The sequence below is a fragment of the Neofelis nebulosa genome, chromosome 9 (genome assembly GCF_028018385.1).
Source record: "Neofelis nebulosa isolate mNeoNeb1 chromosome 9, mNeoNeb1.pri, whole genome shotgun sequence".
Classification (NCBI taxonomy): Eukaryota; Metazoa; Chordata; class Mammalia; order Carnivora; family Felidae; genus Neofelis; species Neofelis nebulosa.
In genome coordinates, this window is record NC_080790.1 from 725,795 (window position 1) to 738,253 (window position 12,459).

General features: G+C 58.8%; 1 protein-coding gene across 1 annotated transcript in view; it reads left to right on the plus strand.

Annotated features, from left to right (window-relative positions):
• The window catches only part of SNTG2 (syntrophin gamma 2), a 180,065-nt gene that overhangs the window by 77,151 nt on the left and 90,455 nt on the right, over positions 1-12,459 (plus strand). The window contains exons 7-8 of the mRNA XM_058682379.1: positions 5,435-5,522; positions 12,327-12,418. Of these exons, the coding sequence (XP_058538362.1) occupies positions 5,435-5,522; positions 12,327-12,418 (180 nt within the window). The remainder of the gene's footprint in view (positions 1-5,434; positions 5,523-12,326; positions 12,419-12,459) is intronic.

The window sequence follows — 12,459 nt, forward strand, 5'->3', positions numbered from 1 at the left end:
TCCTGTCGGAGGCTGGCTTCTTCCCGAGTGACAGAGGATGACAGATACTTTCTGCTGTCATCTCAGAACATAATCTATCATGTTCTAACTCAGAAGGAAGGAAAGGTTTTTCTCAAACCTCCCTGATCTTACACACAAACCAGTCAGGCCCCCAATCGATTACCTCAAACCACACTTTGTTCTTGCCAAATTATGTACCACCGAATATTATTTCAAGGATTGTTTTAATGATGGGTAATGTTTTGGGGTTCTAGTAGAGAAACAGAGCCATCGAGGGAGATACTGGATTTCTGTGTGTGTGTGTGTGTGTGTGTGAGAGAGAGAGAGAGAGAGAGAGAGAGAGAGAGAGAGAGACACGGACCGACACACAGAGATGGGGAGAGACAGAGAAGGAGGGAACTCTGGAGGTCAGAGCTTGAGGCTTGAAGCTCTCAGGCAGAATTTGTGGCTTCCGCTAATAGAAATGTTTTCTTCCTCAGAGAATCCTCAAATTTTATCTTAAAGCCTTCAACTAATTAGATGAGGCCCACCTGCAGTATGGAGGGTGACCAGCTCTTCTCAAAGTCCCTGACTGCAGACATCAGTCACATCCACGAAATACCTTTACAGCAACACCTAGGTAGCTGGGTACCGTAGCCTACCCAAGTGGACACATAAAGCTGTTAACAAACTGTGACATATTGCTATACGATTATCGTTAAAATATATATATAAAGGAGGGGTGCCTGGGTGGCTCACTCGGTTGAGCGTCCGACTTCAACTCGGGTCATGATCTCACACTCCATGAGTTCGAGCCCCGCATGGGGCTCTGTGCTGACAGCTCAGAGCCTGGAGCCTGCTTCGGATTCTGTGACTCATGCTCTCTCTGCCCCTCCCCCACCCGTGCTCTGTCTCTCAAAAATAAACATTAAAAAAAATTTAATAAAAAATGGATTATCTCTGTTTGAATGATACATTAGCAGAGTCTGTTACTTTGAGTTGTAAGGAAAATATTAGGAATATAATTATGGAATACACACGAATAGTTATCTCATGGCTCAGAATGACAGTTACACATGCGGAAGGAGGGCCCAGGGGCAACCCCTTAAATCTCCCACATTCGGAATTCAGGAAAGAAATCTCCGCGGGGGCATGGGGGGAATGGCGTGGGATCCTGGAGGCGAGTGGACAGTGTGACGTCATCGCCTGGGCCGGGCATCTGAGACGTCCCTGGAGACACAGAGGAGGACGGCTGTAGAGCTTGGTGGGCAGAGGCCGCCTCAGGGGAGTCAGCGAGGGTAGCCTGCCTGGGGGCCGACAGTGTTTGCCAGCGTTTTCTGCCAAGGGCGGCGGGACGAGGTGCTGGGGGGGCGGGGGGAGCGCCGTGGGCTGTTCCTGCTCCAGGGCCGCTCACCAGGCGCAGGTGCAGCCTCCGGGGTGGGGGATCCCTGGGCTGATGCACGCCCAGAGCGGGGGGTGGTGACCTGCAGCTGACTGACCTCAGGGAGAGGAGGTGACCTCGGGGTTCAGCCGAGAGGAGACGAGGAGGAAGGTCCCCTCAGGGAGCGGGGATGAGGACGCAGCCTCACGCCCTCAGAGCCCCCCTAGAATGAGGCCACGAGGATGGCACGAGGCTGATCGGCCACTTGTGTCCCTCCGGCCACGCGGTGCCGCCTGCACCACAGGACCGATGGTTAGCGGTGGCCGTGATGCCAGAGGGTGAGGGGTCAAGGGGTGCAGTGACGGGTCCGGGAATCGGAGCTGCACGAAGAGAGTGAGGCGTCACATGGGGGCCACCCGGAGCGGCAGGTACCATGGAGGACACATGGGGTGCAGACACCCCGGGAGCTCGGCAAGGTCAGGCATAGGACCCTGTGAGTGTGGCCGGCCAGGCGACCCGACCTCAGGGAGCAGAGGAGGCCCGGGGAGGGCCAGGCTGGGCTGGAGCCTGTGAGCATGCGCGCGCGCCCCAGCCCCGCACGCGCCCCAGCCCCGTGCGCACAGGGACTGGTTTTCTCTGCGCTACAGGCCTCGTGCATGGAGGCGAGTGTGCGAGACGCGGCGGATAATTCTCGCTGATGTCTCAGCTCACCTGCCCTGCGCCACTTTCCAGCCCCTGGTGTGGACGGAGGGAGGGTTTGTGCCCACGTTCCCATGCGGTGCCTCTGGCCCCTGGGTGCCCTTAGTAGGTGGGCCCGTGGAGGTGATGGGGGTTCAGTCAGGTCATGGGCGGGTCCCGGGGTGGGATCAGTGTCCCTGCCAGGAGAGACGCTCGAGCTCACGCCGCCCACCGTTCACACCGCCCGTGGCTGGGGAGGAGCCTCACGGGTGTCCAGCCCCGCTGGCCCCTGACCTTAGGCTCTGGCCTCTGACCCTGGCAGATAAACTTCTGTTGTGGAAGCTCCCCACCAACGCGCTAAGACCCCGGGGGTTTGAATGGCTTGAGTGGCTTTTGTTAAACGCTCGGGAAAATTTGGGGTGCCTGGGGGGACCAGTCGGTTGAGCATCCAAATCTTAACTTAGGCTCAGGTCATGATCTCATGGTTTGTGGGTCGGAGCCCCGAGTCAGGCTCTGTACGGACACCACGGAGCCTGGAGCCTGTTTGGGATATTCTTTCTCTCTCTCTCTGCCCCTCTCCTGCTCACATGTTCTCGCCCTCAAAAAATAAAAAGTTAAAAAATTAAAAAATAAAAAAGCTTGGGAAAATTCATGCGGAAGTTGAATCTTTCCTTAGAAGGAAAGGTCCCTGACGTGGCTGCAGGAAGCTGAGGGCACAGGTGGGAATCTGAAGCTGGAGTCTGCAGCCCCCAGCTGCCCTGTGGGGGTGGGACCGATGTGCCCCAGGGTCAGTGACACAGGAGGAGAGGAGACTCTGATTAGATGCACAAGGCAGTTGTGTGTCGCTCTGGGTGGCAAGGAGCCGTCCGACCTCCAGGCTGCAGTCAGGTGTCTGCCCCTGCACCTGTCAGTCTTCCGGTGATGTCTTGAGGGGAGAGATGGTCTTGGAGCCCTTTGGTGAGTGTGGAGGCATTAATGACGAGTGTCCCAGACCGTTTTTTTATTGTTGGACGAGCGCAAGCAGGGAAGGGGCAGAGAGGGGGGAACAGAGAACCTGAAGCAGGCTTGGGGCTGACAGGCTGACAGCAGTGAGCCGGATGTGGGGCTCGAACTCACGAACCGCGAGATCACGATCTGAACCGAGGTTAACCGACCGAGCCCCCCAGACGCCCCCGTTCGCAGACATTTCTGAACACGCACACAAACCTTGCACCAAACTGGGGAAGACGCGCAATGAAGCGGAGCCTTCATGGCCCCCACGTGGGCGTCCAGGGCATCGCGGTGGGCAGAGGGGGGAGGGGGTCCCGTGTGCCGCTGAAAGTGCTGAATTCCTTCAGGCCGCTTGCCGCACGCCTCACTGTCCCGCAGACAACATCACCTTGTCCGAAGTGGTGTCTCTTGAGGGGCCTCGTGAACCACACACAAGGGCAGACTCACGGAAAGGTGCAGCGGGTTCTTTGGGGTTAATCAGCCTCCGCTAAACAGGTAGGAGACGTCAACGCTTGGACGCGTGTCGTGTCCAGAAAGCCTCGTGCGTGGTATTCGATCTGTGACGGCTGCAGGTGTTTATGTAGGTGGGGTGTGTGTGTCTCCTTCAAGAAGAGTCTGGAGAGGCCGCTGAAGGTGGCCACCTGCGTGCACAGATCTGGGGCTGTTCCATCCAGGGGACGCTCGCTCTTTGAAGTTTAAAGCCACACGAGCTCAGGACGTCTCGGGGGCCTCGGTGCTCTTCCTCGGATGTGGTGGAGTGTCTGCGACCCCACCTGCATTCGGGGAGGAGCCGCTGCTTAGGGCCGGGTGGCCGGTGGCGGTCTGTCGGGTCAGACGGAGAGAACATAGTGGCGAGGTTCCCACAGATGCATCAGGGCCTGCTGAGGCCTGTCCACGAGCAGAGGCCGGCGCTAGGTGCTCCCAGGCCCCCCTCCTGGTCTGGGGGCTCTGACCCCTACCATGAGCTCCCAAGTGACTTGGTCCTATGCTGTGTTTGAAGGCGGGTTTGGACCTCGTCCCTGGCAGTGGACGTGTCCCGTGTGCACCTGTCCGGAGAGCAGGTCCGACGAGGCGGCTATGGAAGGGATGGCTAGGTGTCCACCCACCTTGACCAAGTGTGAGCAGAGGCAAAGCCACAGGACCGTGTGGTTTAATCCTTACAGGGTCGGTATGGCCCGAGTCAGGCAGGAGGCCATCAATGCATGGCCACGGGGAATGAGGGAGGACATGGAAGGTGTGGGAGGGACGCCGCAGAGGTGAGTCTGCAGCCCGGAGTATTTAGGGGGAATTCGGGGCCTGGGTGTGAGGTCAAGGTCGAGGTGACGCAGGCCACCGGCAGGCGTGGTCCCAGGTCCACTGGGGTGGAGGTGCTGGTGCCCGGTGGTCGTTGTCACGGCGGACAAGGGCTCTTGTGTGGCTCTCAGGGCCGTGCAGGGGACGACAGCAGGTGTTTGAGAGATCTGGACTTGGGGGTGACAGAGCCGAGTGCGAGCCCGTAGGGTCCCCACGCCGGCCGGACAGCTGACCACCGGCCCTGATTGGGCCTGACCTGGAGTGCCCCAGCCGTGCACCCGCGTGATCCCAGGCTCCGGAGCAGCCACGTCACGTCTGCCTCAACACCAGTGAGCGTGCTGAGCACGGGAAGCTGACCGGACGTGGGCGGAAGCAGAGCCCCGTGGTGGGGATGCGTTGGCACAGGGAGGGGCGCCCGCTCCTCCCTCCAGAATTGTGCTTCAGACCCGGAGCGGGGCTGGTGGTCAGCCGTGTCTCAGCTGCGTGGCAGTGTGCGTTTTGCCGGCGTCTGACGCTTGGGTCTTTGTGCCAGTACATTGAGTCCTCACCTGACTTGACCTTCAGGGAGACGGGCCGTGTGGTGGGCGGGGAGCCCGGTCTGGTTGAATGCAGGCTCGCCCCTGCTGGCGTGCACGAGTGTCCGTGTAGATGGCTCGCCCCTGCTGGTGTGCACGAGCGTCCGTGTAGACAGCTCGCCCCTGCTGGTGTGCACGAGTGTCCCTGTAGACAGCTCGCCCCTGCTGGTGTGCACGAGCGTCCGTGTAGACGGAATACAGGAAGCGTGCACAAGCGTCTGTGTAGACGGCTCGCCCCGATGGTGTGCACGAGTGTCCGTGTAGACGGAATGCAGGAAGCATGCACGAGCATCTGTGTAGACGGCTTGCCCCTGATGGTGTGCACAAGCGCCCGTGTAGATGGCTCGTCCCTGCTGGTGTGCACAGCCTCCATGTAGACCTGAGCTCAGACCTCCAGGGGCCCACAGGCCCTCAGTGTCTCAGGAAATCACCGGCGTGGAATTCTCGGGAAGCAGGCCAGGTGCATAGGACTCTTGTTTTAATTCTGTGTTTGATCCTCTCCTGGTGGTAAAGTAGTTATTTTTTGTCGTGTTGACAGGTGCATCTTTTGAGAAACGCTGGCGACGAGGTGGCCATCACTGTTGAGTATCTCAGGGAGGCGCCGGCATTTCTGAAGCTCCCATTAGGTAAGGGCGGCAGACTGTCGGGGCACTGTCCTCCCGCGCCTCGCTGTGTCTGCACAGGACACGGCACCGACAGGCATACGCCAGGTCCCCAGCGCGGGTTCGGAGGCAGCAGGGGCACGGATAGACACCCTGCGTTTCCACGTCCGCAGCCCTTAGTGGAGGCATCCGACTACTGCGTGCGGATCAGTTGACTTCTGCGGGTGGGCTCGCTGGTCACGCTTCCTGCGTGCGCACCGACACGTGTACGGGAACTAAGGTTGTACCTGAAGTACCTGTGTAGACTTGGGAGATCCCCCGCGAGAGAGAAGACGGTAGTAAGGGCACGCTGTGAAGTGCCTGCCTCGTGCTCGTCTCCCGTACACGGCTGTGACCCAGTTTGGAGGCGACGGGTCGCCCGTCCATACAGACGTTTTCGTCAGAGTTGTCCCCATGACCCTTACGGACTCCGCCGCCGCCACATTTCTACAACAGGCGCAGAGTGGTTTAGTGGGGGCGGGGGTGCGGTCCTCTCAGCCAGAGGGGGCATTAGGTACCATCGTGCCCGCAGGGGCTGTGACTCTGCTGGTGGCCCCTCGAGGTCCAGCTCTGGCAGGGCGGGTGCCCCGAGGACGGGGGTGGGTCCCACCCTCCGTGTCGTCCTGTGGAGGACCAGCGCCCGCCCTGGGCTGGCCACGTTCTCCGCGTTTTCTCTCCCTCTTCTCCCCGCAACCGCAGAAGCCTGTGGTGGGGGGGCCGGCGCAGTCCTCTGGGCGCATCTGTGGTGGAAACCCACCTTGCAGGAGGGCCCACGTTTGACAGAAAGTCATTGAACTCCGTCGACTTCTTACTTTCTCTCCCTGAGAACCTGAGCAAATCAGTTTCAGAATCCATTTTCCCGTCAGACCGCACCGGGGTAACCAGGCCACTATTCGCCTTTCTCGGGAAAATTGATACTCCTCGGTCAGTAAGATCCCTCGGGGTCTATGTTCTTAGGAGCCCAGCTCCTCGCAGTTTGCAGAGGGCTCCAGAGTCAAGAGGACAGGCCGCGGGGCTGTGGACGGAAGGGAGCGCGCCCCGAGCGGCAGGAAGTGGGAATGGTGACCATCAGACCAGTCTTTGGAAAAGTAAACACCACGCACAGCACTGCGTCGTGTCCCGTGGGGTCTGGGCAGACGTGCACGTGCACCTGTGAGGGGAGCGGCTCGGGGCAGCCCGTGTGCAGGTCCTGGAGCCAGCGGGGCGCTACTCCCGGGACAGACTGTCCGTTGCGGGGAAGGAGGGGGACGCCGGTCCCAGGATGCGCTGTCCGTGGGGGAGGCAGGCGCCTCTGGCCCGAAGAAGGGACGCCACTACCTCCTGCCCGCGGCCAGCTGCTCTGGGTCTTTGGGCTCAGGGGGTGCATCCGTGGGCACCTCCAGCAGTTTGGAGGAGAAGACAGGCTGGGGGGGGGGGGGGGGGCTGGTCCACTCGGCCACAGTAACAAAGCACAGTGGCGGCCTGGACAGCAGACGCTTCTTGCTCTGGCTTCTGGAGGCGGGACGTCTTGGGTGGACCTGGTTCATAGACGCCTCTCCTGTCTGTGTCCTCACGTGCGGCGGGAGCCAGGGAGACCCTGGGGCCTTTTGGAAGCTCACCCATCACCTGCGTCAGGTGCCCCAACAACTTCCTGTCAGGGGCTCGGTTGAATTCCAAATTCAGCAGAGGAATTTGGAGGACACAAACGTTCAGTTCATAACAGAGGGGAGGTTCGGGTGAGATAGGGGATTTAGGGTGGCAGGTGGAAATGGAGAGGCGGGGGTGGCCTGTGGACTTCGTGTCCCCCTGCAGCATGGGGGCTGGAGAAGGGTCCGTCGTGTTTCTTCTGAATCGCACACAGAGTGAGCGGCTCTCGTGCAAAGAGCTTAGTCGCTTCTGGCCACTCTGGGCTTCCGTTTCAGACTGTGAGCACATGCTACCAGGGTTTCACGGGGGTTCTCTCCAGCAGAACGTAAAGGCTAGCAAGTGTCGGACGTGCACTTGGGTGTCACGTATGTGGCATCGTGTTTGTGGAAGGTGGTCGATTCGCAGCACTGTGCCACCAGGCAGGCCGTGGGTCCACCCTGTGGGTCGGCCTGCATATCTGTCTTGTAGGCGTCTTCCCGTGCGGATAGAGAGCTGATCCTGTAACGTTGCAGCAGGAGGAACGGGGTGGCGGGCAGGATCTGGTGCGTAGACGTTCGTGTTAGGGCTCCATCTGCCTTCTTCCAGGTGAGGTGACCTCCCGGCAGAGGGGGCGGCCGGGGTCTCCAGACCGCTTCCGATAACGCTACGGAAGCAGCAGAATCCAGGCAACCCCAGCAGCATCTTGAAGCCGGGGTGGGGGGAGGGAGTGCCCAGGGGAGTCAACAGGGAGCCTGTCCCCAGAGCCACCACAGGCCTGGGGTGGCCACGTGCCCCTGGCCAAGGGACCGACGGGGACCTCTGACCATCAGCCGGGGCACTGGAGACGTTTTGTTGAGAGATGCGACACAGCTGTGCGTAGCCAGCAGCCTCGTCACTTGCCCGGCTTTGCTGCCGATGTCCTGGCACAGCCTGGCTGAGTCCCGCTGGTCCTCGTGGTGGGCTCAGCATGCACGTCAGCACCCCCGTAAGGGTGCTCACGGCCCAGTGTGGGGGGCCAGCCAGCCGTGGCCCGGCAACAAGCCCCATGCGATCTGCCTGCCAGCCTTCCCACATGGCAAGGATGTTGAATTCTCTCTTGAGTCAATAAACGTCTATTCTTTATTTGGTTTTGTATAATCTTCAAAAGGTAAAACCTTACTATTCCAAAACACCGTAATCCCTCCGTAAATTCAGGCAGGTTCCTCTGGTGAGGCCGCAGCAGGACGGCAACTCGCTCTTGCCTGCCCCACCCTCACCCCTGCACCGGGTCATCGGTGGAAGCCCGCCCTGCACTACAGCAGCGACTGGCGGTGCAAGGACACCGGGCCCGTGAGGACAGCGCCCGTTTTCGACACCTGACCGCCACGCTGGAGAGAAGATGAACGGCCAGTGACAGGAGTCAGCAGCCTCTCTCTCTCTCCCTCTCTCTCTCTCTTTTTTTTTTTTGCATAAATTCAGACTCTTCGTGTTTTTTTAAGATATAAGTCACATAACACAACTTCCACTGTTTATTTTTTTATTTTTTTAACGTTTTATTTTCGAGAGAATGCAAGCAGGAGAGGGGCAGAGAGAGAGGGACAGAGGATCTGGAGAGGGTTCTGTGCTGTAGCACTGATCCCGATGTGGGGCTTGAACTCAGGAACCAAGAGATCATGACCTGAGCTGAAGTCAGATGCTCAATGGACTGAGCCCCCCAAGTGCCCCCAAGATCCACTATTCAAAGTGCTCGTTCACTTGAGTGGTTTGTAGTGTTTTCCGCGTGCCACGCAGCCCTCAGAGTCCAGTCCCAGAGCTCTCCCATCACCCCAGAGAGGCCACAGCCCCTGGCCCGGCCCCACGGGCCCCCTCCTGTGTCTGGGCTCTCCTGCTCCACACTCCCTGTGAAGGTGAATCCGCACACGGTGTGGCCTCTGCGTCTGCGTCCCTCACTTGAGCTCCTGTTTTCCAGGCTGGCAGAGGCTGTAGCAGGTGTCAGCCCCCCTGTTCTGTTCTGTTCTATGAGGTCCCACATTGTGATCCCTGCTTCATCAGCGGACAGGGGGGAGCGGCGGGTGGTTTGTTTCCACCTTGGAGCCGCTGTGAATAATACGGACATGAGCCTTCATACATGGGTTTTGTGTGGACATGTGTTCCTTCTCTGGGTGTTAGCTGCATGGGATTGCTGTGTCCTTCGGTTTCTCCGTGCATGACCCCGGGGGACCTTCTCGGCAGCCACCCCCTCATTAAACCCCACCCACCCTGCATGAGGGAGGCCAGTGTAATTTCCTAGGTGAGAGCTCGTTTTGTAGGCTAGAAGTTTCTATAAATATTTCTTGTAAGCTTTTTGTTGTATATTTTCTTTTTTAAATTTTCTTTATATTTGTTTTTGAGAGAGACAGAGCACGGGCAGGGGGAGGGGAGAGAGGGAGGGAGACACAGAATCCCAAGCAGGCTCCAGGCTCCAGGCTCCGAGCTGTCGGCACAGAGCCTGACGCGGGGCTTGAGCCCACGAATGGTGAGATCGTGACCTGAGCCGAGGTCAGATGCCCCACCGACTGAGCCCCCAGGTGCTCCTGTTGTATATTTTCTAACGTTGGATTGTGACTCCAAGTTTATTTTTATCATTAGCAATTATTGAGAACTGATCGTCCTGTAAATAATGGGCTTTACTGGTGGTGACCAAAACTGTATCACAACAGTTCAGATTTCCCTTCTCGGATGCTGTAGACGAAAACACACCCGTTTATCCGAAGTCAGTAGGATGACTGGCGGGGTGACCTACTCACGTTCCCGTTCGCTCCGCGTCCTTTATTTTGCCCTCTGGGACCGGCAGTCGCGTGTCCTCTGGCCGCAGCGCTGTCCTGGGGCGCGGGGAGCTTGGAGGTGCAGGGAGCCAGGGCGGCGTTGTGTCACCGTGGCCTAGCGGAGCGCCCAGGCAGAGACGGCCCCAGGGCAGCGGGTTCGCGGGGGCTGGTCCAGGGAAGGAGGGGTGCGCTGGAGCGCCGTCTTTGGGGCCCAGAACAGTGCGCATTTCCCGAGTCCTTGGGGCTGCGCACGGCGCGCGCGGGAACGTGGTGTTCGGTGGGGAATCCAGGTCCTCGTCGGTTCTGTGGGGATGGGGGAAGGGTGCGGGGGGTGGGGGCGTGGTGGCTGGTGGCCCAGGAGTCCCGCAGCGGCAGGCAGGGGTGGCGATAGTCGGCTACAGAGCCCCGCGAGCCCGCCCGCAGCGAGAGGGCTGGTGACTTCGGAATGACTGCGTACGTGACGTCACCTGACCTTCAGTTTAATCTTAGGAAGTCGACCGAGCACCAGGCGTCTCCAGCGTTAGGGGGTTCCGGCTCCGTATACTCCTTTCCTGCAGCAGGTGGGGGAGGGGGCACGCCACATCACGCGGTGATGGCTGGCGGCCGGTGTCTGTGGCAGATCGGCCACGCCGTCCTCAGCACCCAGACGGTCACACGCCAGGACCCTGGATCGGCTCAGGGGTCCGTAGGGGGCTCCTCAGGGTAAAGCCTAGATGCCTGGTTCTCGTGGCCGGTGGACTTACGTGGGCAGGTGTCCGTCTCCGTGTGGCCCCACCACAAAAATTAACAGACTGAACCTCTGAGTCACACGGGAGCTGCTCATGCTCCTATTGTGGCCAAAAATATTTGGGATCCGGTTGTCGGCGAATCTAGCTTTCTCTGCGAAGCTATTCTCAGACATCGGAAACAGCAGGAAAGCTTTCTCCTTCCCCTTGAAAGTTCACCGTCGGTGTGAATTTTGTGGAGCTGATCACAAGCTCTGGTCGTGTTGCCCCGGAGGCCTGGAGGTGGGGTGTGTTCCCCTTTACCGGAACCAGGTGCTCTGGGTGTGAGCCCTCGGTCCCGAGAGGACTGCGGTCAGTGGGTGACAGACAGAATCCCTCCAATTTCTTCCTCTGCGAAATGACGCTTGTAGTAAACATCCCCAGCAGAGGCACGTGTTTTGAAGCAGCGAGTGAAACCACATTTACGAGGCACTTGGTTCAGTTCCCAAGAAATCATAAGGATGTTGATGACAGGGTGACCAACACAGGCTCATCTCTGTCCCTGCGTGGCCACCTCACGTGACTGACCCGCAGGGCGGGGGCCCTGATGCCGGTGGCTGGCGGGTTTGGGCCCCATGTGGTGAGGAGGCTAGGGGACAGTGATTTATTGTCGGGAGCCTCAGATGTCTCTCTTTTCCAGGAAAGTCAGAAATCTGGTTTTTGTTTTTTTTTTTAATTTCTCTTTAATGTTTATTTATTTTTGAGAGAGAGACAGAGCGTGACCAGGGGAGGGGCAGAGAGAGAGAAACACAAAATCCAAAGCAGGCTCCAGGCTCTGAGCCGTCAGCACAGAGCCCGACGCGGGGCCCGAACTCAAAAACCGCGAGATACTGACCTGAGCTGAAGTCAGATGCCCAACTGATTGAATCACCCAGGCACCCTTATGAATTCTGAGATTTAATGTGATGTCTTGGTTTTTCTCAAGCAAAACCGATCTGTAGGTCAGCTTCAACTTTATCTTGCAGTTTGGTGTCTCTCCCTAATGCGATTTACTGCCCAACAATCGGCTGCTGGGGGTGCCCAGGGCACCTCCTTTCAGAAGGGCAGGGGTGGAGGTCACTCAGCCCCGTCTCTCCTTTCGGAAGAGGAAACTGTAGCTCAGAATGGCTCCTGGCCCCAGACCTCTGCTCCCTGCCCAAACACGGGCTTTTTGTTTTCAGACCCACTGTCCACAAGCTTATCTGATTTATCTCTATGTTGTCCACTAATGCAGTTGGCAATGCCAAGGAAATCAGAAAATGTCAAACAAATAAGCAGCTTGGAAATTTAGAACAGAAAGTCAGGAATAGCGTGTAGAAGGTTCTGATGTGATCCTGGTGGTAGAGAGTGCAGGTGTGGGACGTCCCCAGGGACCAGGGATGACAGTCCCCCGGTGCCGTGTGGGTGCGGATTCTGGACCCCGGTGGCACCTTTTCCTGTGAGGTGGGCCATCTGCCCTGCCTTCTGCCCCATTTCTGGTTGAGGCCAGACGGGTGTGAGGTGGCCCCAGGACAGCAGGGGACGGAGGGCGGATGTGGTGGCTCCGCGTGATGCCCGGTGTCCTGGGGGACTTCCCGGTGCCTCGGGAGAAGGGAGGCTCTCTACCTGGGGACCGCTGCCCGCGCTCCGTCTGAGTGACCGTCTCTGCTTGCCTGCAGGGTCCCCGGGGCCAGCTGGCGACCACAGCAGCGGGGCCTCATCCCCTCTGTTTGACAGTGGACTGCATCTGAACAGCAACCCCAGCAGCACAGTAAGCACAGCTTCTCGTACTTTAACCGAGCGGGGATGTAT